Source organism: Diceros bicornis, chromosome 4 (genome assembly GCF_020826845.1).
Source record: "Diceros bicornis minor isolate mBicDic1 chromosome 4, mDicBic1.mat.cur, whole genome shotgun sequence".
NCBI lineage: Eukaryota > Metazoa > Chordata > Mammalia > Perissodactyla > Rhinocerotidae > Diceros > Diceros bicornis.
The window spans coordinates 15,907,873-15,935,837 of record NC_080743.1 but is presented as its reverse complement, the minus strand read 5'-3'; the positions used below and the strand labels follow the sequence as shown (position 1 = coordinate 15,935,837).

The window sequence follows — 27,965 nt, the reverse complement described above, 5'->3', positions numbered from 1 at the left end:
GGATGCAGGTGAAATTCTGTTTCTTATCTGAGCTCTAGTCTCATGGGTTTGTTAAGGTGTGAAAATGTATTGAGCCATATACTTATGAACCACGCAGTTTTTATGTGTATACCATAGTTTAATAAAAAGCTTTTTTTTTGATTGATTAACTTAATTTTAGACTTCATAATATTTTTTGTATCAAACCTATAACCTAAATGAGGAACTAGATACAAAACATCCTGAATCTATAAGATGTTGTGGTGCCTCACCATCTCAGTTAACCCAACAGTGGCCATGTCCATGATTAACTCTCTTCTAATAATAATAAATCACTCTCTCTGGGCAAGTATGACCTAAGATGGGCTGAAATATTTCCTTGCTTTTCTGGATAGAGTGTTCTTGGGGGTGGGCATATGATTCAAGCTAGATCAATTGTAGTCTTTTTTTGGATTATTTCACAATGAAACTGGGAAAGAAAAGTCTTATTTCTTTTCCTCTTTCTTTTCAATAAGACTGAATAAATGTGAGCCTGAATCTTGCATTTAGATAGTCTAAGATTTATCAAGAATGCTAGCCTGAGACAATGACAGCAATATGCAGAAAGAAGGAACCAGAGGAGTGTCTGTGTGTTTGTGTGTGTGTGTGTGTGTGTGTGTGTGTGTGTGTAAGAGGGAGAGAGAATAGCTTTGGATCCCTAGATTCAACCATCTCTGAAGCCAATTCAGTTCAATCCCAGCCTTTTCTATGGGTTGATTACTTGATCCAATACTATAGTCCTCTTTTTTATTCATGTAGTTAAGGTTGAGTTTTGTCACTTATAACTAAAATAGTCGTAATTGACAGAGTAATCAAACTATAGTCCCTATGGAACTCATTAATTGCCACAGCCTGGAAGACGGGTTAGAATATTAAAGAAAAAATGGTTTTAGGTTAAAGCTGGGGACCCAAAGAGAATAAAATCAAGTACTTCGGAAATAAAATAAAAAGGCAAAACTAAGATGAAGGAGATAAAGATGAGAAGTTGCTGACAAGTCATATTAAAATAAAATTTTTTCCAAATTCACAAACACACACTCAAGTTAGACTCAGGTTTTAGAAGAAGAAACTTTAATTTTTCAGATACAAAACATAAATCCAAAAGAAATTATGATTGTTTTTTACAATTGATGACTTTAAATCCTGCTATTCCTAGTTATTTACAGGTATTACAATTTTGTATGTGCATCTTCATCTCAGACGAAAAGAAAATATCCCCTCCAGTTTTAGCTAATTTTTTTCCTATGTTCTCTCATTTCTCAACTTCACTCTTCTATGATGAGATAAAAATTATAAATATACAAAGGGTTCATATATTTATTATGTTCTTTTGCACATTTGATAATTCTTTTTCTAAGAAATGAATTACCCCTGAGAAAAGGTTAACAAAATATTCTTAATGGATTATTTAGGGAAAGCAGCCAGAGGGAAGAGGAACATTGGGCTATGGAGGTCTAGGCCAACCCTGACTTTGGGAGTGCATGTACCATGAGGAAGAGAAGAAATGGAGAAACCAAGATGGCAGAGCCAAGAAAGCAAAATTAGTAGTATGAGAGCTTCCCACACTGCATTAAGAGGGAGTCTGAGGAGGGAGAGGTGTCAAAACAGTCAAATCAAAAAAGGCAGAAGTATGAGGTCCCAAGGAGGGGCAAATAATCAAAGGTCACATCTGATCAGGAGCAATGTTGATCCAATCCAGTTCTGGGTCTGGGTCCCAAGCAAAGAAGTACATTTTGAGAGAAGAGGGCAAGGATACAGCTTGGGATGTTCAGACAGAAGGAATGGCAGAAGTGGATCATTTCAAAAGTTTCATTTTAATACAAGATAAGAGGGAAGAGAAGTAGTGCAGATCCTCTAGAATCTACCCTAGGGGTAAAGAATCAGGAAATGTAAGGAAAAAAAATACATCCAGCCAGTGGCTTAAAGGGCAGGATTACTCACATGGCAGCAACCCGCAGAGACTGAGAACTGCCCGGTACCCAAAAGATTCAAGCAGGAAGTAGCCATGTAGCTGACATCTTCAAGTTTCTACACCACCAAAGGCATCTACCTTGTTTCCTCAAGAGGCAAATCCTCTAAGAAGTCATCTGCAGCCCACAGCATATGTCTCAGTGCAGAGAGGATCAGAACGTCCTTTAGAGGGTCCAGCTCCCACTCACAGGTGTAATTACTAACCACCAAAATGTCAGAAAGAGCAAATCCAAGTTCTTTGTGAACTGCCTCTACCTGCAATACAGAAATTAAAACCCAGAAATCTCAAAACAGTAAAAAATGTTATTTTATGTCAATATAGATTATTAAAGCAATAACAAAAAGTAGGAGCTTGGCTATAATTTTCCTGTTGAGAAAAATGGAGACAGAGATCTGGCCCCATTAGGTACTTCTTAAAGAACCTGACGAGTCAAGCTCTAATATCACTGCTAATTTTCACTTAAAATATACACAATAGATTCAACATAAACTAGAAATGAAAGGTAACTAATAGTTCTATATAAACTACTTTGAAATTGAAGCATTTTTAATACAATTACACTAAAGTCCATAATTTTCTTCAGCTTCCTTTTAAAAGTTATTCTCAGGATAAGTCGATTTTACTAGACTGGTTTAATGTTGATATTTAATTCTTGCTTAGACTAGTTTATCTGTGGAGCCAGACTTCCTGGGTTCAAAACAGGGCTCTGTCCCCTCTTAGCACTGTCAATAAACATTGGCAAGTGCTTTACTCCGTGTGTTTTCGTTTTCTCATCTATAAAATGTGGCTATGACTGTACCCACCCCATAAGGTTGTTCTAAGTATTGAAGAAGAAAATCTAGCTCATATTTAGTGTTCAACAAATATGAGCTATTATTTTATCCTTCCAGGTGATGTTCCCACCTCCAGGTTCCTTTCGACTCCAATCTATTCTGTACGCGTGTGGCAGATTAATTTTTGTGAAGTTTAACTTTGGTCGCATCACTACTCTTTCCAAAAATTGCTATGACTTCCCATAGTGCACCTAATTAAGTAAAATTACCTCATGCCAAGGTAACTTTCTCGCTTTATCTCCCCCTGCAAAGACTCAGCCCTCCGCTAAACTGAACGACTCCATGCTTCCCATTCACACTGCCCTCTCCTGCGTTGAGGTATTGACTGATGCTGTCCCCACAGCCTGAATTATTCCCCCTTTTTGTTTCTTCATGTTTTGAAATACTCTGCCTCCTTGAGTGCTATTTCCCAGTGAGAAAATTTTCCCCCATTGCCTTTAACACAATATTTTCCTCTCTAAACTTTCAAAGCATTTTATTTTCAGTCATGTCATGATATTTATCATATTCAATCACATCAAATTATTTTGTCAGCTTTTTCTTTATTGCACTCCCACATCCCTTCACCTCCACCTATAAAATTGTAAGCTTTTTAGTGCAGGGGCATTGTTTTAATTATCTGTGTATCTGATTAGAGATTATTACACTGGCTCGATCATTAAAACTAATCAATATTTTTTTACTTGAACTTAATTGAATTAAATTGTAATGAATGGAGTTATCTGTGTCAGTGTAAAGATAAATATATATTTAATTTTTAAAACTTGGGAAATGAGTCTGAATTATCCAAGCAATTGTTTCAATTCTTCTTAAATTCAATTCTTCTTAAAAAAATGTCTATTTTTATTTTTATACACAGTAATATCATGTGATTATAGTGATGTCCCAGAAAATGTTTACGAAGGGCAACATTCATTACCTTGGACTTCACAGGCAGACATCTGTATATGTCTATAAAGTCATCTTTTGTAATCAGATCCATGCTATCCACATGAGTGAGCAAAACCAAATGTACCATACCTATGCCAAACAGATATATATTGTTTTTATCATTATAGACAGCATCACTATTTTTTAGTTAATTAGCTATCAGTTATGCAATAATGAAACAATTTAAGAGATGTGGGAAGGCCCACCACCCCCGACAAAAAATTACCCTGAACTACTCATTAATACTTGGAATTCTTCCCACATAGGAAGTTCCCTTCATTGCCTTCCATAGTAATAAACGAGGCTTCAAGTGAAACTACCTCTTGGAAAAGGTAACTAAAATTTATGCTACAATACTGCTGATTGATTTGACAACCTATACAAATAGTAGTGTTTTTATGTAGACTAGAGAAAAGATCAAAGCATTCTAAAAAACAAGATGGAGGAGAAGAGGCCCCAAGAAGGAGATAGGATGTGTCAAAGCATCACAAATAAACTGCTCCTATGTCACAATGTTGGCAAGCACCTCCCTGCACACCACCCTTGCAAGGTTTTAAATTTCAATGAGCAAGTCATTGAAGTCATACATCATTCCCTGCCTCTAACTTAATCAAAGTTGTGAGAAACTAGCTCTTTCCCAAACAGAACAGATAATAAAGCCAAGAAAAGCCAGTGTGGGGCACCCTAATTTCCTAATCTTGTTTACCTTCTCCAAACCTTTAGTCACTTGCACATAGTCACATAGCTAGTGAGTACTTGATTTGATTAAATCACGCTGATGAACCAGGGAAGATTCACATATGCAATTTCTTAAGTTCTTCATCCTATCCAAAAACCATTCTACAATACAGTCTAATCAATTGCCCTTGGTAGTAAAGTGGAATGAGACTCACCATACTTTATCAACTTCCTTCGAACTCTTCTGATCGTTGACACCATCTCATGAGAGAGGTGTTCAATAGAGTTGGCGTTGAACACAAATGCCACACAATGAATTCTGTCCTTCAGCAATGGGGAGTCAATATAGTTACAATGACCTGATGTGATTGGTTTCATGGGATTAAACTGTAAGGTAAACATAAAGCAACATATTAATTCAATGAATATTTATCAGCACATACTACGTACCAGGCACTGTGCAAGTGAATGACACAGGGAACAAAACCGACAGGTCTCTAATATTGTGAGGCTAGCAATCTGGTAGAGAAGAAAGTCATTAGGCAGAAGCTAGCAGTCCTTTCACCTAGTCAGGTAAAGCTTCTGCAAGAAAGGAACATGTAATCTGAGAGCTAAAATATAGAGAGAGTTAGCATGATAAAGGGAATAAGGATAAGGCAGAAAGTATTCTAGATAGAAGAAGCATTCAGAAAGAAATCTGGTATCATCAGGCAGACTGTAAGCGCGAAAAGTGGTGCAAAATGAGATGCAGTTACTCTTGAACTAGTAATCCCTCTACTGGGAATCCATCCCACAGTTAAACCGGCAAAACATGAAATAATGTATGCACAAAACTGTTAACTTCAGGACTATTTGTAGCGGCAAAATTCTGATATATCAATAATATATAGTATTCTATCGCTACTCTAAGAAAGGAGGAGCCACAATCTGTAACTATTTTCTTAAATATTAAAAAAAAGGAAGTAAATCATAAGTTTTTATATGGTTACTGATAGAAAGAGGAGAGAAATGTATCTGAAGGGGCAGAGAAAGAAGATGAATTCTTTGAATATATCTTTTTTTGTAGATTTGACTTTAGAACCATATAGATTATAAACATAAATAAAAAACAAAATTAAATTGAAAAAGCAATCCCTAAATTAAATTAAAGTGAACTTTTGCGTCCAGTTGGGGTCATAACTACACAGAGAAAAATCATTTCTGATTGACTTTAAAACACAGTAATTTGTATACTCTTACCACGTGATACATCCTAAAGACAGTATAAAAATCTGCTAAATTTGTGTGTGTGTGTGTGAGGAAGATCAGCCCTGAGCTAACATCTGCTGCCAATCCTCCTCTTTTTGCTGAGGAAGATTGGCCCTGGGCTAACATCCGTGCCCATCTTCCTCTACTTTATATGGGATGCCACCACAGCATGGCTTGACAAGTGGTGTGTCTGTCCTCACCCGGGATACGAGCCTCTGAACCCCAGGCCGCAGCAGCAGAGCGCACGCACTGAACCACAGTGCACACATACTTAACCGCAGCGCCACCGGGCCGGCCCCTAAAATATTTTAATTGGTTACAATTTTGGTTGTGATTATTGATATTAAATATGATTATGATTAGATAGTTCATGGTAGCATTAGAGTTTTTATCCTGAGATTACAGTGACTATTATGTGAAATAAAGCAAATGAGTTGTGACATGATATTCTTTCATCTCTGGTGTCCTTGAAAACAGAGATTCTCTGTTTGGGAGAAAGCAGATATAGATGCAAGATAGAAGATATTAAGTAATAACTGTCTAGTCTTGAATTTGAATGAGAAGTTTCTGTATGAATATATAATGTATTTTATCATAAAAACATATATTTCTTAGTTCTGTCCACTGAAAAGGGCAAAAACAAATGACCAACCAAGTAGCAACGAACAGTGCTATTGACCCAAACCAAGACTTCTTTGAGAAATAACTTATTTAAAATCTGGGGCAGGGCCAGCCTGGTGGCACAAGGGGTTAAATGTGCGCGCTCTGCTGCCGCGGCCCGGGGTTCGGCGGTTTGCTTCCTGGGCCGCACCGACACACCACTTGTCGGGCCATGCTGTGGCAGAGTCCCATATAAAGTGGAGCAAGATGGGCACGGATGTTAGCCCAGGGCCAGTCTTCCTCAGCAAAGAAGAGGAGGATTGGCAGATGTTAGCTCAGGGCCGGTCTTCCTCACAAAAAAAAGAAAAAAAACAAAATCTGGGGCTGCAAATATACAAGATGTGGCTTGGATATCTAGTCATACCATAAATCAAGGAACATAACAGGTTTTTAGGTTCACGTCAAAAAGATTCAGGATCCAAATTGTAGAGGCTCCCACTGGTCAAAGATGTTACATTTGACAACAGTATGGAGAAAAACTACAATGGATTGAGACACATCAAATATGTTCAATTCATGAGTTCATAATGATAATAAAACAATCCCTGGTCACTATTGGCAGATACAAAGAAACCAACTTATTATTTCAAAAGCTTGTATAACAGAAAAAAACAAGCAAACATCCTGTCTTTCACATATTAACTGTACCCCTAGGTCATCAAATAGTACATGAGGAGAAGTTTTTCTTTCATATGTGAAATGAAGGAATGATAGACATAAAATATCACTATTTTCATACCCTAATAAATAAATGGATCCAGGCACTGAACATTAATGAATACCAAAATTAGAAAAGCAAGAAAACTGAACACTGTGTACCTTCTCCTGGAAGAACACAACGCCATCTATGAGGTAGAAGCTGAATCTGAATGTGCCTCTAGAGTCAATGACCAATTTTCAGGATACATGGAAAACAAGACCATGGAAAACTACATCGACGGATGGAAACAACAAAGTTCAGACTATGGGGAAGTCTACAGAACAAACAACCAGATTTCTTAAAAGACAAACTGCAAGGGAAAATACCATAAGAGATAGAGGCAGAATGTACAGGCCAAAAGAGGCTGAATAGGGCCGGCCCTGTGGCCTAGTGGTTAGGTTCAGCACGCTCTGCTTTGGCAGCCTGGATTCGCAGGTTCGGATCCTGGGCACAAACCCACAGTATTCATCAGCGATGCTGTGGTGGTGACCCACATACAAAATAGAGAAAGGTTGGCACAGATGTTAGCTCAGGGCAAATCTTCCTCAAGCGAAAAAAGAGGAGGATTGGCAACAGATGTTAACTCAGGGCGAATCCTCCTCAGCAAAAAAAAAAAAGAGGCTGAATAAATTTATTTGAATTATTTTTCAAACAAGCTGTTAAAAAAGATGCATGATAGGGCCGGCCCGGTGGCACAAGCGGTTAAGTGCGCGCGCTCCGCTGCGGCGGCCCGGGGTTCACTGGTTCGGATCCCGGGCGCGCACCGACGCACTGCTTGGTAAGCCATGCTGTGGCGGCGTCCCATATAAAGTGGAGGAAGATAGGCACAGATGTTAGCCCAGGGCCGTCTTCCTCAGCAAAAAAAGAGGAGAATTGGCGGATGTTAGCTCAGGGCTGATCTCCTCACAAAAAAAAAAAAAAAAAAAAGATGCATGATACTTACTTATAAGACAATTAAAAAGCTGAACATTGAGTGATATTTGTTAAATTAAGCAACAATTATTAATTTTAGATGTGATAACAGTATTATGGCTATGTTTATTAAAAGATATGTATATCCCTATGTATATAAATGTATATTCATTTATGGATGAAATGTTATGACTTCTTAAATTTGCTCCAAAATAATACAGGAGAGGAGACAGTGGGTAGATAGAGATGAAACAAAATTGGCTACGGGGGCTGGCCCAGTGGCATAGCAGTTAAGTTCACATCATCCGCCTCCACAGCCCAGGATTTGCCAGTTCGGATCCTGGGCGCAGACCTACTCACCGCTCATCAAGCCATGCTGAGGCGGCGTCCCACATAGAGCAACTAGAAAGATGTGCAGCTATGACATACAACTATCTACCAGGGCTTTGGGGAGAAAAAAAGGAAGAAGATGGGCAACAGATGTTAGCTCAGGACCAATCTTCCTCAAAAAAAAAAAAAATTGGCATGAGTCAAAAATTGTTGAAGCTGAGTAAATGAAAATTCATTAAATTGTTTTGTCTACTTTTGCACAGGTTTAAAATTATGTATAATAAAGTTTTTTTTTAAAAAAAAAGGATATTTAAAAATAAACCTAACTAATTCTACAAATGACTCTACACTGAGGAATGAAAGAACCTTGCATGAACAGAAAAACAAAAAATGCTGTGTCTCTGGATAGGAACACTAGATATGTAAAGATGTAAATCAACTTTCAATATAAAATTTTAATGTAATTTCAATCAAAGCATCAACAAATCAAACACAAACAAACAAATAAAACACAAACACACTCACTTGGAAAAGTATATGTCTGAAAATGGTCAAGAAAAACAAATGTGAGTAATGAATAATGAATATGACTTGTCCAGTGAGTTATCAAGACATAACTGAGTTCTATGGGAATTAAAACAATTGAATAATATGGTTATGAAAGCAACATCATGAAAGTATTGATAAATACATCAATAGAACAAACTAGAGGGTACAAAAACCATTCCCTATATTTGGTAAGGAAAACTTGCAAAAGACATTCAATGAAAGATGTTGGCCCATTTGACTATTCATTTAAAATAAGATAAATTAATGATTAATTCAAGATCTAAATGTTTACAAAAAGGACTAGAAATTTAAAAAAAATGATAGACTAGAATGACTCTTCTCTTTGATCTCCTCCTTCCTCTTGCCTGGAACGCTGACAGTGCTCAGCATGAAGATCTTGAGAGCATAGAGATGGAAGCCAGATGTCTTAGTCAGCTTGGACTGCTATAGTGAATTACCATATTGGCTGGCTTACACAATAAACATTTACCACTCAGAGTTTTGGAAGCCAGGAAGTCCAAGATCAAAGTGCTGACAGATTTGGTGTCTGGTGAGAGACTTCTTCCTGATATGTAGACAGCCGCCTTCTTGCTATGTCCTCATATGGCTGAGAAAGCAATCATTTCTCTTGTGTTTCTTCTGACAAGGGCACTAATCCCATTCATGAGGGCTTCACCCTCATGACCTAATCATCTCCCAAAGGCCCCAGTTTCAAATACCATCACATTGGGGATTAGGGCTTCAATGTATGAATTTTGGAGGGACACAAACATTTAATCCGTATCCTCCCATGCTGAGGACCTCAGAAAAGAAAGTCAGAAGGACCCTTGAAATTAATAACCTCAGAGAGCTGCCATATTGGCCCAAAGCTACCTACTTTCAGACTTCCTGTTACATAAGAAAAATTATCTATATGAGTAAGTTGATATAGTTTGATATCTGTTTCATATAGCCAAAGTCAATTGAATGTATAATAACATTCAGAATTGTTATGACAGCTATGATGGAAGAGTCCTTCAGATGTTTTAACTCTTTGTAAAATAAAATATCGACAAGGAACAAAGGATTTTGAACAGGTATAGTTTAAGAAAATAAATGCTGAATAACTAAACTAGACTAGAGTCTGATGTTCTCGACAGTGGGCAAAAATAAACATTTTAAATATCAACTATAATTTTTCAGTGATTAACCACATCATACCTGGTATTTGTCAGAAATGTGGCCTTTTAAGATGTAGGGTATGTCATCCATGCAAAGCCCTTCTTCTTCCTCACCCAGCCCCATGGAGTCACACAGAATAAATGGCAAGGAGTTGCCATCCTCCTTATCCTTAACGGAATATGTCCTGTACTACAGAGGAGAAAAAGTAACTTCAAGATTTCATTTTTTTAAAACTTTAAATTGAGATGAAGTCTACATATAATGAAGTTGATCAGCAAAAGAACTTTCAAAGCTAATTAACTTGAACAAAGAAGCAAAGGCTGAGTTACCTAGAACGGACTCACCTTCTCAGATATCCCAGTTGTATCAGAGCCCACCAAAGCCTGGTGCATTACACGGCCTTGGAAAACAGACTTGACTGAGTTGGAAAAGCTAGACTTTCCAGCTCCAATTGGACCCAACAGAAGAATTCGTATTTGGTGAACCAGGTCTCCATATGGTTTGTAAGTTCTGATGCAAGACAATAAGCTCTCCCTGAGCCTGTTAAGACAAGACAATTTTAACAGTTGACTGAGATTAGGTCACAAGACTTTATCATAAATTTTCCTATAATTTATTTTTTCATATATATTATTATTTATTTTTGATTAGTAATTTGCCTTCTTGTATAAAAGATGTGAAACTATCCGACCTAAAATCCTATTGTAAAAGAAGGAAAAGAAAAAGAACACTTTTACCTAAAGCCAATCAGACATAAAATCTTTCAGATTTAAGTAACCAGACCATATAAACCTAGGAATAAATATCAACTATGTTAAACACGAAGATAAATTATCAATAATAGACTTCAAAAACCACAGCATAATATGTGACCTTTGAAGTTTATGGAAGCGGACCATTTCTAACATGTTCTTGAAACTCATGATAGGTATCTCCCACCTGCCAACCACCCCTTCCACAGCAATTTCCTAATGTAGTTGAAACTGTCACTGCAAGAATTCTAAGCAAAAATGTAGGCAGGCAGCCAAATAATTATTTTCTTTCAAGTACATAAAACATTAGAAATGTCTTCCCTCTACTCAGTGTTCTTTTTAACTTTACTATTACCAGATTGTTTTATGATTATAAATATGGGCATACTTTCTTCTTGATGATGCACAAGTTATCTGTTACAATTTGTGCTACCTATTTTATTGACAGAACTTGTAATAGAATAAGTCTAAGATAATGAACAGAATAATACAGCATTAAAAACATTGACTTACTCAGTGACCCCTTCCATTGTCCTTTTGTCCAATACATCTACCAAAATAATCAGAGAATAATGAAGATTACAAGTTGTTGAATGACTGGCTAACTGAATGAATGTCAATGAACTCGCTAGGGAAAAATACCAAAATAGCATTTCCAGGAGAACAGTGCAGTACAGTGAAAAGCAAGTGGAGAAAATTATGACAAATCTCCTTAACATCATCTCATTTGAAAAGTCGAGAGCTGGAGGCAAGATGGGCACTGCAAGATTATAGTGTCGGCAGATCTTTTCTCACCCAGTGACTCAGCAGTAGTGTGTGGGTCACTCCAACATGGGAGATGAGGGATGGGGTCCTTTCTGAATCAGAGAAGCAAGGCCTAGAGGCATGGACAGGCCAAGGAAAGACTGGGAATACTCTAAGATATTTTCCCTTCCACAACCCAATAGGTCTGAAAGCAATAATTGCAGAGACACGCAAACAAAAAAACTACAGGCACCAGATTTTCTCCAAAATCTACTACCAACAATTGGGTCTCCTGGAACTTCCAGTCCAGTTGATTTTCTTCTTGGCTCCAGAAGAGAACGTAGGACTTGCACCTAGCCAACCAGAGCACAGTGAGTGGTCCAGGGGTGGGCTGTGAACTTCATTTGAACCAATGAGAGGCCCAGAATTTTTTTGTTTCTCAGGAAGAAGCACTATTTTATGGTGGATTTAAAACTGAAAGGATTGCATGTAGTGATGCTGGCAACTCTCTAAACCACAAAAGAAGTATACTGTGTGGAATGTTTATAAATATGACTATATGTGTGGTTACAAAGAAAATCTCTTTAAATTCCCAAAAGTAGAAATAGTGAAGACTGCATTCAATGACTACAATATAATAAAACTAAAAAAGAACAAGTGTAAACAAAGACAAATGCAACCTTTGGGGATTTTACAAAGCACTCTCAACTTTAACATCCCAAAGAAAATTAAAAATCACAATTGTAAATATATAGGAAATAACAACAATATAAACACTCTATACCAACCTTGTGATAAAAGTATATTTCATTAATAACAAGAAAGAAGGAAAGTTTTGAAAGCAGAAAATAGAAACAGAAAAGAATGAAGGAACAAACTTAGAAACATAAGAAGAAAGAATTAAAAATACAAAGACAAATTTTATAAATTGAATAAAGCAGAAATTAATATAGTAGTTGATTAGTTTAAAATGCAAAATAAATAAATTACCAACTAGTAAAATCAAAGAAAACCAAATTCACAAAATGTCATACCACAGCTCACATACAGCTACCTATTGGCTACATATTGTACAGATTTTACAATATGGCTACATATTGTAAAACCAGTAATAAAAAGTGTTGGAAAAGATTTAGATTGATGGAAACTCTCGTACACTGCTTGTGGTAGTAGAATTGGTACCATTATGTTGGAAAACTTTGTCAGGATCCATTGAAGCTGAACATACACATACCCAATGACCCAGAAATTTCATACTTATATTCTTTGAAAAATATGTATATCCATGAAGCAAAAGACACGTACAAGAATGTTTCTGGCAGTATTATTTGTAACAGCCTCAAACTGGAAAACCCAACCATCCACCAACAGTGATTTGATTAAAAAAAAAAAAGTGTGATGGAATCATTATAACGGAATACTATATGAAAATGAAAAGGAACGAATTACTGCTAATTGTAATAATATGGATGAATCTCTAGGGAGGTAAGATTTAAAACAGCTGACCTGTGATGCATTGACTCACTTTACCAGGTAACCCTTTCAGAAAGAAAGAAAAGTGACCCAGCCTAATTTCCTTATTAATATGCTAATACTCTTATCTTCTGCTAAATAGACTAATGATATTTGCTACCAGGAAAGTATTTCTCTCTTGAATGTCCTTAATAGGATGTTCCTGGCTAAGAATTACTTACAGTAAATAAATCCAGATTTTATGGATTTATGAGGCATGTCTTCCTGGGAAATGTCGTGTAAGCTGATTGGCTTAGTCTGCTCAGGCTGCCATACAAAATACCATGGACCGGGGGGCTTAAACAACAGGAATGTATTTCTCGCAATTCTGGAGACTAAGTCCAAGATCAAGGTCCCAGCAAGGGAGGTTTCACTCTGAGGCCTCTTCTCTTGGCTTGTAGGTGGTTGCCATCTTGCTGTGTGCTCACATGACCTCTATTTGTGTGTTCATGGGGAGAAAGAAAGATCTCTCTTGTGTCCCTTCTTATATGGACACTTATCCTATTGAATTAAGGCCTCACTCTTATGACCTCATTTACCTAAATTACTTCCTTAGAGGGCCCATCTCCAAGTAAGGTCACATGGGGCGTTAGGACTTCAACATATGAATTTGAGGGGGACACAATTCAGTCCATGGCACCGGCATATAAATACTCCATAACCTAACCACTCTTTGATATGTAAAGTGGCCCACAAACTTCATTTAAAAACCCATCTGGGAAAGAAGTCAAGATGGCGGCGTAAGCAGACTCGGAACTCCCCTCCTCCCATGGACACAGCCAATTTACAACTACTCGTGGAAAAATTACCCCTGAAACAGAACTGAAAACTGCATAAGAGGAACTCCTGCAACAACGGACAATCCTAACTGAGGTGGAAGAGGCAGAGACTCCCTTCTGGAGAGGAAAAACGCCGCCTTCACAAGCCGCCAGCGTCACGGCCGCCGGGAGCAGCTCACAGGTGCGCAGCCTCCCTGGAGGCGCGGGGCCCTGAGCCGGGGAGCGCCCCCGCTGTGAGCATTTTGTGGACCCAGCACAATCGAGACCAGCGGCAGAATATCTGACTGTGCCTGCTACTAAAACACTGGGGAGCACCCCCAGAAAACCCGGTTCACAAAGAAACTAAAACTGGCTCTTAAAGGGCCCGTGCACAAACTCACCCGTTTCAGAAAGCATCCTAAAATCACCAGAAAGAAAGGTGCACAGTGCTGTGGTGAAAAGAGACTCACCTGATAGGCCCTGAGTGCATCTCGGTGAGAGGTGAGACCTCTCCAGGGACTGGGACATTGGCGGCGGCCATTGTTGTGGCCTGGTGTGGGCGTGCTGACACAGACGCCATTGGAGTTCTCCCTGAGGCCTGCTAGCCCAGGTCTGCCCCACCTGCTAGAGCACCAATTTAATCCAGCTCAGCCAGGGCAGGCAGCCCACCCTAGAGACTGACCCCACCCAACAACAAGCCCTCAGGCAACTTGTGGGCCTGCATAGATTGGTGACTGGATTCTCTGCAGCCTGGCAACTGAGCCGACCTTAGCAGGGCAGGGTGTCCACAAGGAGCGGGTGGAGAGTGTGGGGCGGTGGTGGAGTGTGTGGGGCTCCCACCGTGGAGAGACTGGGTCCACTTGGGGAGGTCGGGGCACACACACGGGGCAGGACTGTGTTGACTGTGTGTGTGGACCTGTGGGCGACAGGGTTTGTCAGCTGCAGAAGACTTGTGCTTCTCAAAGACCCACATAGGGGGTTTGCCCCACCTTCCAAAGCCTGAAACAATTGGGTGCTCCTGTGCCTGAGGCCAGCCCCACCCAGCTGCAATCCTCAGAAAGCTGACAAGAGACCTAATAGGCTAGAGGCATACAGCAATTGTAAGGCCCTGAGCCTAACAACCTGCCACGCTGGGGGCCTACTCACTTAAAAGAAATACTGCAACACAAATGTGGTATTAGAACTTGCAGCCAACTGTGCTGGGGCTCCCCACACCTCATAAAGAGACTGAAGGGCCCACAACAACTACAAGCAGCTGAGCATTACAACAGCTGGCCAGGAGCATAACTCGGCCTCCCTGGGTGCCTACAGGGAGAGCAAACAGGCCACAACAGAAGGAGACACGTAGCCCACATAGGGGTCACCCCTGGAACATTGAGAACTGAGGGAAGCACACTGGAAGCCTCCTAAGCCATCACTTACATAAGGTCACCTATCCAAGAGCAGGAGACATAGCTGACCTACCTAATACGTAGACACAAGCACAGGGAAAGAGGCAAAATGAGGAGGCAAAAGAATACATTTCAAGTAAGGGAACAGGACAAAACCCCAGAAAAGGAACTAAGTGAAACAGAAATGAGCAACCTACCTGACAGAGAGTTCAAATTAAGAGTGTTGACATTGCCACTGATCTGGGGAGAAGAATAGATGAACTCAGTGAGAATGTCAACAAAGAAATGGAAGATATAAAAAAGAACCAATCAGAAATGAAGAATACAATACTGGAAATGAAAAATTCATTAGAGGAACTCAAAAGCAGAGTAGAGGATACAGAAGAATGGATCTGTGAGCTGGATGAAAGACTAGAAGAAATTACCCAAGGTGAACAGGTAAAAGAGAAAAGAATTAAAAAGAGTGAGGACAGTCTAAGGGACCTCTGGGACAACATCAAGTGCACTAACATCTGTGTTATAGGTGTCCCGGAAGGAGTAGAGCGAGACAAGGGGGCAGAGAATCTATTTCAAGAAATAATAGATGAAAACTTCCCTAATCTAAGGAAGGAAGCAGACATCCAGGTACAGGAAGCACAGAGAGCCCCAAACAAGATAAACCCAAAGAGGCCCACACCAAGACACATCCTAATCAAAATGTCCAGAATTAAAGATAAAGAGAGAATCCTAAAAGCCGCAAGAGAATGTCAAGTTACATACAAAGGAAACCCCATAAGGCTATCGACTGACTTCTCAGCAGAAACCTTACAGGCTAGAAGAGAATGGCACAATATATTTAAAGTGCTAAAAGGAAAAAACTTACAGCCAAGAATACTCTACCCAGCAAGGTTATCATTCAAAATGGAAGGAGAGATCAAAAATTTCCCAGACAAGCAAAAATTAAAGGAGTTTGTCACCAAGAAACCAGTGCTACAAGAAATGTTAAAGGGACTGATTTAAGGGGAAAAGAGAAGACCACAAATAGGAAAAATTATCTACTTCCATGATAAGAGGGTAATGGATACAAAAGCACAAAAAAGAGGTTAGATATGATATCAAAAACATAAAAGGAGGGAGGAGGGGAGTTAAAGAGTACAGCTTTCAGACAGAGGTCAAACTAAAGTGACTATCAATTCTGTATAGAAGAAAAAAGGAACAGAGAAGGACTACTAAAACACTGAGAAAAAAATAAAAAAAGTTAAAAAATGGCAGTAAGTACATACTTATCAATAACTACTTTAAATGTCAATGGACTAAATGCTCCAATTAAAAGGCATAGGGTGGCTGACTGGATAAAAAAACAAGACCCATATATATGCTGCATACAAGAGACACACTTCAGACCTAAAGACACTCACAAACTGAAAGTGAAGGGATGGAAAAAGATACTCCACGCAAATGGCAATGAAAAGAAAGCTGGGGTAGCAGTACTCATATCAGACAAAATAGACTTTAAAAGAAAAACTGTAAAAAGACACAAAGAAGGGCATTACATAATGATCAAGGGAACAATCCAACAAGAGGATATAACACTTGTAAATATCTACGCACCCAATGTAGGTGCACCTAGATATATAAAGCAATTATTAACAGACATAAAAACAGAAATAGACAGTAACACAATAATAGTAGGGGACTTTAACACTCCACTTACACCAACGGATAGATCATCCAAACAGAAGATCAATAAGGAAACATTGGCCTTAAACGACACACTAGAACAGATGGACCTAGTAGATATATACAGAGCATTCCATCCAAAAACCGAAGAATACACGTTCTTTTCAAATGCACATGGAACATTCTCCAGGACTGATCACATATTAGGCCACAAAACAAGTCTCCATAAATTTAAGAAGATTGAAATAATACCAACCATCTTTTCCGACCACAACTATGAAACTAGAAATCAACTATAGGAAGAAAATCAGAAAAGCCACAAATACGTGGAGATTAAACAAAATGCTACTGAACAACGACTGGGTTAACGAAGAAATCAAAGAAGAAATCAAAAACTACCTGGAGACAAATGAAAATGAAAATATGACATGCCAGAATTTATGGGATACAGCAAAAGCAGTTCTAAGAGGGAAGTTTATAGCGATACAGGCCTATCTCAACAAACAAGAAAAATCTCAAATAAACAATCTAACAATGCACCTAAAGGAACTGGAAAAAGAAGAACAAACAAAGCCCAAAATCAGTAGAAGAAGGGAAATAATAAAAATCACAGCAGAAATAAATGAAATAGAGACCAATAAAGCAATAGAAAAAATTAATAAAACCAAGAGCTGGTTCTTTGAAAAGATCAACAAAATAGACAAACCTTTAGCTAGACTCACCAAGAAAAAAGAGAGAAGGCACAAATAAGTAAAATCAGAAATGAAAGAGGAGAAATTACAACAGACACCTCGGAAATACAAAAGATTATAAGAGAATACTATGAAAAGCTATATGCCAACCAATTCGACAATCTGGAAGAAATGGATAAATTCTTAGAATCACACAACCTTCCAAAACTGGATCAAGAAGAAGTAGAGAATTTGAATAGACCAATCACCAGTAAGGAGATCGAAACAATAATCACAAACCTCCCCAAAAATAAAAGTCCAGGACCAGATGGCTTCCCTGGTGAATTCTACCAAACATTCAAAGAAGACTTAATACCTATCCTTCTCAAAGTCTTCCAAAAAATTGAGGAGGGGGGGAAGCTCCCTAACTCATTCTACAAAGCCGAAATTACCCTGATACCAAAACCAGACAAGGACAACACAAAAAAAAGAAAATTACAGGCCAATATCACTGATGAACATCGATGCAAAAATCCTCAACAAAATACTAGCAAATCGCATACAACAATACGTTAAAAAGATTATACACCATGATCAAGTGGGATTTATTCCAGGGATGCAGGGATGGTTTAACATTCGCAAATCAATCAACGTAATACACCACATTAATAAAATGAAGAATAAAAGTCACATGATCATCTCAATAGATGCAGAGAAAGCATTTGACAAGATACAGCATCCATTTATGATAAAAACTCTGAATAAAATGGGGATAGAAGGAAAGTACCTCAACATAATAAAGACCATATATGAGAAACCCACAGCTAATATCATCCTCAATGGTGAAAAACTGAAAGCCATCCCTCTAAGAACAGGAACCAGACAAGGATGCCCACTGTCACCACTCCTATTTAACATAGTACTGGAAGTCCTAGCCAGAGCAATCAGGCAAGAGAAAGAAATAAAAGGGATCCAAAGTGGAAAGGAAGAAGTGAAACTGTCACTATTTGCAGATGACATGATTTTATATATAGAAAACCCTAAAGAAACCACCAGAAAACTTTTAGAAGTAATAAACGAATATGGTAAATTTGCAGGATACAAAATCAACATACAAAAATCAGTTGGATTTTTATACACTAACAACGAAGTAGCAGAAAGAGAAATTAAGAATACCATCCCATTTACAATTGCAACAAAAAGAATAAAATACCTAGGAATAAACTTAACCAAAGAGGTGAAAGATCTGTACACCGAAAACTATAAAACATTTCTGAAAGAAATTGAAGAAGACACAAAGAAATGGAAAGATATTCCGTGCTCTTGGATTGGAAGAATTAACATAGTTAAGATGTCCATACTTCCTAAAGCCGTCTATAGATTCAATGCAATCCCTATCAAAGTTCCAACAACATTTTTCACAGAAATAGAACAAAGAATCCTAAGATTTATATGGAACAACAAAAGGCCCCGAATAGCTAAAGGAATCCTGAGAAAAAAGAACAAAGCTGGAGGTATCACACTCCCTGATTTCAAAATATACTACAAAGCTATAGTCACCAAAACAGCATGGTACTGGCACAAAAACAGACACACAGATCAATGGAATAGAATCGAAAGCCCAGAAATAAACCCACACATCTATGGACAGCTAATCTTTGACAAAGGATCCAAGAATATACAATGGGGAAAAGAAAGTCTCTTCAACAAATGGTGTTGGGAAAACTGGATAGCCACATGTGAAAAAATGAAAATAGACCCTTACCTTACACCATACACAAAAATTAACTCCAAATGGATTAAAGACTTGAATGTAAGACCTGAAACTGTGAAACTTCTAGAAGAAAACATAGGCAGTACGCTCTTCGACATCGGTCTTAGCAACATCTTTTCAAGCACCATGTCTGACCGGGCAAGAGAAACAATAGAAAAAATAAATAAATGGGACTACATCAAACTAAAAAGCTTCTGCACAGCAAAGGAAACCATCAACAAAACGAAAAGACAACCTAACAATTGGGAGAACATATTTGCAAACCATACATCTGATAAGGGCTTAATCTCCAAAATATATAAAGAACTCATGCATCTCAACAGCAAAAAAACTACCAACCCAATTAAAAAATGGGCAAAAGACCTGAACAGACATTTCTCCAAAGAAGATATACAGATGGCCAACAGACACATGAAAAGATGTTCAAAATCACTAACTATCAGGGAAATGCAAATCAAAACTACAATGAGATATCACCTCACACCCATCAGAATGGCTATAATTAACAAGACAGGAAACAACATGTGTTGGAGAGGATGTGGAGAGAAGGGAACTCTCATACACTGCTGGTGGGAGTGCAAACTGGTGCAGCCACTATGGAAAACAGTATGGAGATTCCTCAAAAAATCAAGGTTAGAACTACCATATGATCCAGCTATTCCACCGTTGGGTATTTATCCAAAGAACTTGAAAACACCAATTTGTAAAGGTACATGCACCCCTGTGTTCGTTGCAGCGTTATTCACAATAGCCAAGACTTGGAAGCAACCTAAGTGCCCATCAAGGGACGAATGGATAAAGAAGCTGTGGTATATATACACAATGGAATACTACTCAGCCATAAGAAACGATGAAATCCAGCCATTTGTGACAACATGGATGGACATTGAGGGTATAATGCAAAGTGAAATAAGTCAGAGGGAGAAGGTCAAATACCGTATGATTTCCTTCATTAAGTAGTAGATAATAACAACAAACAAACACATAGGGACAGAGATTGGATTGGTGGTTGCGGGGTGGGGGGGGAGGGAGGGGGGTGAAGGGGATGGTTCGGTACATGTGTGTGGTGATGGGTTGTAGTTGGTGTTTTGGTGGTGAACATGATGTAATCTGTGCAGAAGTAGAGGTGTAGTGATGTACACCTGAAACTTTTACAATGTTGTAAACCAATGTTACTGCAATAAACAAAAAAATTTAAAAAAAATAAATTAAATAAATTAACATATTGTACACTAAAAAAAAAAAAAAAAAACCATCTGTTGTTCTTAGCCAGAAAGCATATGTCTAATATGGGAAGGAAGGATCTAGGAGTCTCACAGAATATGCTAGTACTCTTTCTGTCTTCTTTGATATTTTTTGATTGCCTTTATCCTTGAAATTATTAGTAAAACTTGATATTGGGTAAAATATCTGATTTGTAGAGGTCTGTTCTTATAATCCAATCCCTTGTGTTACCTCAATCTCTCAAACATAAGATTGAATGAAAGAGGCTAGACACAAAAGAGCACATATTTTGGTACGGTTCCACTCATATAAAATTCAAAAAGAGAAAATATTAATTAATGTTGCTATGAACTAGAATAAATAAATGAATCTGGCCTTAGGTTTTCCACAGAAACATCAATGCTGTGGAAAACATCCCCCCCCAAAAATGTGATCCAAGAATCGTGTACTCTGACAGTCATTTCAGTATGAAGACCACAATTAGTTTGGAACATGAAAATACTCAGGGAGTATTATTCCCAGAAGCCCTTCTTTTAAATGAATAGATAGAAACAAGTATTTCATAAAAGAAATGTAAATGGCCAATACATGTAGACTTGTTAGCTATCAGGGATATGTAAAAATGAAAGTGAGAAACCATCTTTTGACCATCAGATTGGCAAATATTCTAAATACTGATAATATCAAAGATTGGCAAGGATATATAAGCATTTCTAGAACACTCTTGGGGATAGTCACACACCTGAAGCTTTTGAAAGGTGTCTATCAAAATGCAAATGTACGTAATCCTTAAACAGCAATTCCACTACCAAGAAGTTACCATAAAGAAGTATCTTTGTGCACAGTTATATGTATAAAGATACTACAGGAGCATTGTTTATAACAGTAAATACTGGAAACAATTTAAATGTCCTTTAGTAGAAAAATAAGTAAATTAATTTTGGTCTTTTGGTCTAATGGATATAAAGGGAAACTGCATCAGAAAGGACCCTGTACCAATCAAGAGAAGGTCAAGCTCTGGTTTCTTTCCAAGAGAGTCTCACAATCTTCAAGTTTTCTGCTCTCTCTCTACCTTCTCCTTCCACTTTTCCTTCTCCTCCCCTACTCCTTCCCCCACACAAATACACTCCAGAAAACTCTGTATATACTTCTTTTGACCATGATTGTGTCTTAGTAAACAATTTGTAGCCAGGTTTCAGTCTGGGCCACCTGGAGATAAGAACAAGTGTAAAAGTCATTTTTCCTGGCAGAGGTGAGTCAGCTCTAACCCTCCAAACATGCAGGAGAGAATTCTATAGCATAGGCTACCTGGTTAAACCTACCTTCACATCGAAACACTTCACATTCCTTGAAGGAAATACTATCGCATTGAGGTAATCCAAGTTTTTTACTTGTATTTGAGTGTATATACATATATTTTTCCTGTAGATCTATGTTGAATTCAGAATTCCTTTGCCATGGCTTTGCTTTTCCTACAGGAAACAACATAGATGGTGTGCATGGTCTTATTTCACATTCCAAAATTTCAGTCTCTTGAAAGGCAAAAAGCTTAACGGAAACTTCGTTTTCTTCCTGGTAACTCTTCTGTATAAATGCCCCAATGACATGATCTCCACTATAAATCACTGTCACAGTAGGTCCTTGGTCAGAGCATATCTGGAGCAAAACTTGACGAGAGAATTCATGGTCACTAGCTTTATAGAGAAGACTAAACTGCTTTCCTCCAAAGTGATTCTGCAGACTCTTCTCTTGCACCCATGTCAAACGAGTTGTCACTGTCATACTTCTAAATCTAGGGGAAAGTCAAATACATTATCCGCTAAATATTGAAAAATAGATAATATATTCTGTCTCAAAGCTTGTATTTATGCCTCTTCTTTACATTACACATGAAATGAGTAAATAGAGGGTAAATAGATAAGAAAAATCATTAGCTAGTTTTTTATTCTAAATGATTATTTTAAAAAAAATTTTTTTTTAAGACTATCATTTGCAAGTGGCTAGGAAAAGTAAAAAGGAGCAAATCATTTACCTGTTTGTAGAATCTGCACAAGGGCTGAAGCTGAGGGTAGCTGTTCTGTCTGGACAGCTAGGCAGGCACAAAGTGGGAGCAGAGAATTCTTCAGCAGCCTTGAGGTTTCAGAGCTTCCAAGAAAAGGAAACTGAAACTCACTACGGCTCAGCCCAATTGGCAGTGTGCCAACTTCTCTCTGTAGCGGGAGCATAAATATATCCAATTAATTTAACTTAATTTTTTTTAACAGAAGTATAGTTGACATACAATATTATGTTAGTTTCAGGTGTGCATCATAGTGATTTGATATTTATATACATTTATAACCATAGAAATTTATTACAATATTATTGACTGTACACCCTATGCTGTATATTATATCCCAGTGACTTATTTATTTTATAACTGAAAGTTTGTACCTCTTAATCCTCTTCTGCTATTTCATCAAACTCCCCATCCCCCTGCCACCTGACAACCACCAGTTTGTTCTCTGTGTGGGTCTGTTTCTGTTTTGTTTTGTTTGCTCGTTTGTTTTGTTAGATTGTTTGTTAGATTCCACAATGTTAGATAGTAACATATAAAAATAATATTGAGAGAAACAAGGAATTAAAGTCAGAGGGAAGAAAACCTAACAGCTCACTACATTTTTTTAAGTGACTCTTTAAAAGACTTATTTTTAAGGAAAATTCAATAAGTTTCTGTATATGACATATAAAAGAGTGCTGTCTATTCTAACTCCAGAACATATGTTTCAAATTCATCCGCTTCTCTTGATTTCTGCTGTCAATTTATTCTAAACCAACATATTTCCTTGTTAAAACTGTTAAAATGTTAAAATATTTCCTTGTTAAAACTGTTAAAATGATCTCCTAATTGGTCTCGCTGCTTTTCGGCTTGCCCCCTCTCCAATTCATTCTCCTCAACACAGACAGAATCAACTCCCTTTGTAAAATGTAAACCAAATCATGTCAATTTCACACTAAAACCCCTTCTCTGACTTCACATTGCTGAGAGTCACAAACCTGAGTCCAATAGGCTGAATTCAACTTGTAGATTTGTTTTGTAGGGCCAACACAGTTCCTTTTCTTTTTTGTTTTGAATTTCAAATTTGAATGCTTTTATATCATTGGACATCTGCTCTTCAGTTCCCAATTGTCCTCACAAATCCCCTGTTCCTGGTTCTGACAAATTTAAATTACCTACTTGGCCCAAAAAGGAATTTAAGTTTTTGACTGTATTAAAAAACAACAGCAACATCAAATAAAAATATTTTAATCAGCCTTTAGGTATTACTTACCTAGATAAAAAAAAAATACCAGAAGTTATTATATGCTTATTATTTGCTAGGCATTTTCCATCTATCTCATTTATTCATTTCAATAACCTTATGATAAAAATACCAATATTATCTCCATTTATCATATAAATAAACAGAATTTTGACGTTAAATAATTTGCCAAAGATCACGCCACTAGTAAATTGCAGAGCCAAGGTTTGAACTATAGTCTATGTGAAAACAGAGGGATGATGGTTTCACAGGTACCTACATTTGTCAAAACAGATTGAGTTGTATACTTTCAACATGTGTGGTTGAATGTATCTCAACTACACTTTACTATATCTGTTTAAAAAAAAGGCCAAACTTTCCAAACAATCTATTATCCTGTTTTTCCTGTGTTGTAAGGAAATTTGTAATACCGTTAAACTGCCTGGCCACTGTTTAAGGGCAATGACATATATAAACATATTTAAGTAATGTATTTCATTAATATGAAGATGAAAGTAAGAAAATAACATCTAAAAGATCACTGACCTTCCACTTGAACAGAAGCTGCTTCCCCAAAGTCATTAATATCTGTTAACTCCAGTGTCTCTAGCTATGCAAGGTAAGCTTCCTATTTGGGTTGTGAACTGTTTCTTTCATTCATTCTTTCTTTCAGCAAATATTTATTGAATAGCTACTACGAGCCTCCACAGTTCTGGAGACTAGAGAGATAGCAGTAAACAAGATAGGTAAAGTTCTACCCTCCTGAAGCTAAGTTCTTCTCTGGAAAGCAGGCAATCGACATAAATGTCACCTGGAGAAAAGTGCTCAGGAAAATAAATTAGAATGAGAAGAAAGTAAATTAGAATAAGAGGAAAAGGAGTGATGAGGGAAGGTCTTTGCCACTTTAGACTGCATGATGGGAGAAGGTCTATCTGATGAGATGACATTGGAGAAGAGACCTAACAGAGTGAAGGAGAGTGCCATGGAAATATCTAGAGAAAGGGCATTGTAGGCAGAGAGAAAAGCAAACACAAACAACCTTGGATGGCAGTTTGTTGCAAGAGGAGGCCAGGATGTCATGTAGGTTCGGAGGAGAACAATGTCAGTGCTCACTCTGGCAAGAGGCAGAGTATAGGACAGCTAGAAGGCTCTTGCAATGTCAGGTGAGAGATGAAGGTCAAGTAGACTAGAGTGAGAGTGGTGAAAGTAGTGAAAAGTGATCAGATTCAGGACGTCTTTAAGAATGAAAGAAAGTCAAGAGAACTTATTGCTGGACTGGATGGAGTGGGGAGGGGGCAGGGATGAAGGAAAAGGTAGAACTTAGTATGACTCCAAGGATTTATGGCTTGAGCACTGGGTAACTGGTGGAGCTGTATATGGAGATGAGTACACTGGAAGAAGATTTCTTGAGGGGAAACCAAGTATTCTGTCTCATACTGAAATCTATAAGTGCATACATAATATAGGTAGGTGAGTGTATGAGATCAGGGAGTAGAGAAGGGGATCAGGGTTGGACATTAAATTTGAGAGTTATCAGCATATAGACACATTTAAAGCTAAGAGTGAATTTCAATTAATCAGACCAGTCCTATGGACCAAGCCCTGCCCCTGCCCCCAAAATTTAGAGGTCATAATTGTTAAAAGGCTCTATCCAAAAAGACTAAGGAAATGTGACTGGAAAAGTAGAGGCAAGCCAAAAGAGTGAGTCCTCCCAGGAGCCAACTGAAGAAGGAGGAAGTGATCAACTGCATCAAATGATGGGGCTCTTTCCTTCAAGGACTCCCCCAATTTACACATCTAGAAAGACTGGCTCTCTTTCTGAGGAGCTGGGAATTTGAGGGATGGTCTTGTCTCACTGTGGGGAGAGGCATTTGGGTGGTGGTAGCAATCTCCCTGTGATGAAAATGCTGGGAAGTGCTAGACGTGAGAATGTAGCTCTGCCGCAAAAAAGGAGTAAAACTTCAGAGCTAACTCCACAGAGCTGAGAAACACACTGCAGTCTGGTGCTGACAAGCATCCGAGGGTGGCCTCCTGCCCTGGCCACAATGAATCTTCGAGGGTGAGCAGTTCCATTTCTCTGTTTTCATGCTCTGTGAAGAGGTCACCTTGCCAAATTCCCTTTTGTTTTTCTCATCAGAGTCGACTGCTTTATAGGCTGCTGGAGGTAAGGAAGACTTTGAAACTGACTCCAGCAGAGAAACATGGGAAGATTTCTGAAAATTGTGATAGAGGAGGGGCAGTCTCAAGCAGAGAACACTGGTAATACATCAGGCTTTCAGAAATCAGTAAGTGTTAAGCACAGTGTCACCACCATCTGAACACCTTCTATAGTCAGATCCTACTGCTTCCTGACAGGCTCAAAAGAGCAGGAGATCCTCTCTTTTTCCATCCTGAAGACTGCCTCAGGCACTCCGACTGGAGCAGGGGGTCTAACATGGTATAGCAAACAGCTGTCAGTTCAATAAGAAAACTGGGAGTCTTAGGGTAATATTTGACAAATTCTCTGTATCTTTGATTGAACTGAAACAAACAAGGCTTAGCTCCTTAATAATAAATAAACAAGACATGGAGATGGGAAGAGAGATCATTTGTTAGTCTATACTTACCTCATATTCTTTCAAGAGATACTGTAGAATTAGTATATATTGAGACACAATTTCAAACTTGCCCCCACCCCCCCCACACACAAATAATCCAATAACTTAGGTAGCCTTTGCTCATAAATTCTGTCATTTGAATAAACCAGCACCTTCTAGAAATTGATATTCTCGGCTCTCTTTTCCTTGAGACTTTGAAAAACACAGATGCTCCGTATGAGCTCAGAGGTGTGATATGTCCCATCTAAAGACTTGTAATGGGGTTCCTCCTTCCATATCTCCACTGGTCTTTTCAGTGTTAAGGACCAACCCTCTATGTTGGGAGCATTCAGAGTGTGTCAGGTCTGTAAAAAGTGGGTCTGCACCAACTGTTCAGCCAGCCTTAGCTAAATTTCAGAACAAAGGTAGGTCTTTCTGTTGGATAATGTATAGATGACGGTCAGATCATTATTAATGAAAGACCCACGGGCCACATTGACAAGACTAACAAATAACATTTCTTCCCTACCAAGTGAGCTGTGGGGTTTCCTCAAATGGGGATGAAGACTTTGGCCATGTTGCCTGGCCTTCAGGCGGTGTCCTAGCCCCAACTCTGTCAAGTGGTACTCATAGTTCCCCCTATGCTGACCACACCCTTCCCCTGGTACCTCCAACTCTGTTCCTTTCTCATACTTCTACCAGAGCTTTGTCCAATTTCTCTTCCCTCTTCCTTCTCAGGATGGGTGACTATCTTGTAATTTCTATAGAAATGGGAAAGGAGACAGCTTTCCCTCTGTTACCTTTTTAATGCATAGCAATTCCATAAATTCAGTATTCAGATTCTTTCATGGGGGCTAGACTCCCAAGAGTCTACTCTGGAAGTAAAAAGTAGGAATATGCTTCAGGGATTTTTTCACTTTCTGATTTAAACAGTCTTCTCAGGACGATGATGTAAGTGACTCTGGGAAATGGGGGAAGAACTATATACAAAGTACAGAAAAAAATATCAAAATTGTTATTTTAAGATGTTTTCTAGCTATATGTGGTATCCATTTGAAATATCTGAAATCCTATCATGCAGATAAATTACTTTTTTTTCCTCCGTGAGCTCTTCAGTTGTGGGGATTTGGAAATCCCCTCTCTATAAATCTAACACTGAGAACAGAACCACTGATTATCTACCAGGCAGAACAGGGTCGCATACACTCAGAACACCATAAATATAGTGACCTTGGTATGCTTGTTTCAATTGTAGCAGTCCATTCACATTCGAAATACTTCCACAATACGACACCAAAATGGAAGACAAATGAGCTCAGAGGCTTAAATATATATTTCCTTGCATTTTTCTTTTCGTCAGATTAGGATTATCATAAAATGTGCAATAGAAATCAGCTGTTTAAAAACCAAAAAGAATTGTGATTATTTACACATCGTTGTTTAGCACGGCTTGTTAGTCTTCTTCCCCATCCCCACCCCATTCCTGCAATCTCTACTTGCAGTTTTGCTTACACTGTCCTTTCTGTCCTGAAGCCCGGAACAGCTTGAATCTATTTGTGTGAGCTGTGTTGGAGAAAGAGGTAGGGGGCATCCTCAGGATGTTGGCTATAATCCTACCTTTATTGTCTGTCT

General features: G+C 38.3%; 1 protein-coding gene across 1 annotated transcript; it reads right to left on the bottom strand.

Annotated features, from left to right (window-relative positions):
* Positions 1–1,067: 1,067 nt before the first annotated feature.
* IFI44 (interferon induced protein 44) lies at positions 1,068–22,574 on the bottom strand. The gene is made up of 8 exons (XM_058538369.1): positions 22,509–22,574; positions 21,799–22,268; positions 11,257–11,293; positions 10,336–10,531; positions 10,031–10,180; positions 4,647–4,818; positions 3,743–3,843; positions 1,068–2,244 (listed from the first exon to the last, which is right to left on the bottom strand). Exons 2-8 carry the CDS (start codon positions 22,256–22,258, stop codon positions 2,065–2,067), a joined length of 1,296 nt encoding a protein of 431 aa, XP_058394352.1. The 5' UTR covers positions 22,259–22,268; positions 22,509–22,574; the 3' UTR covers positions 1,068–2,064.
* Between the last annotated feature and the right edge of the window lie 5,391 nt (positions 22,575–27,965).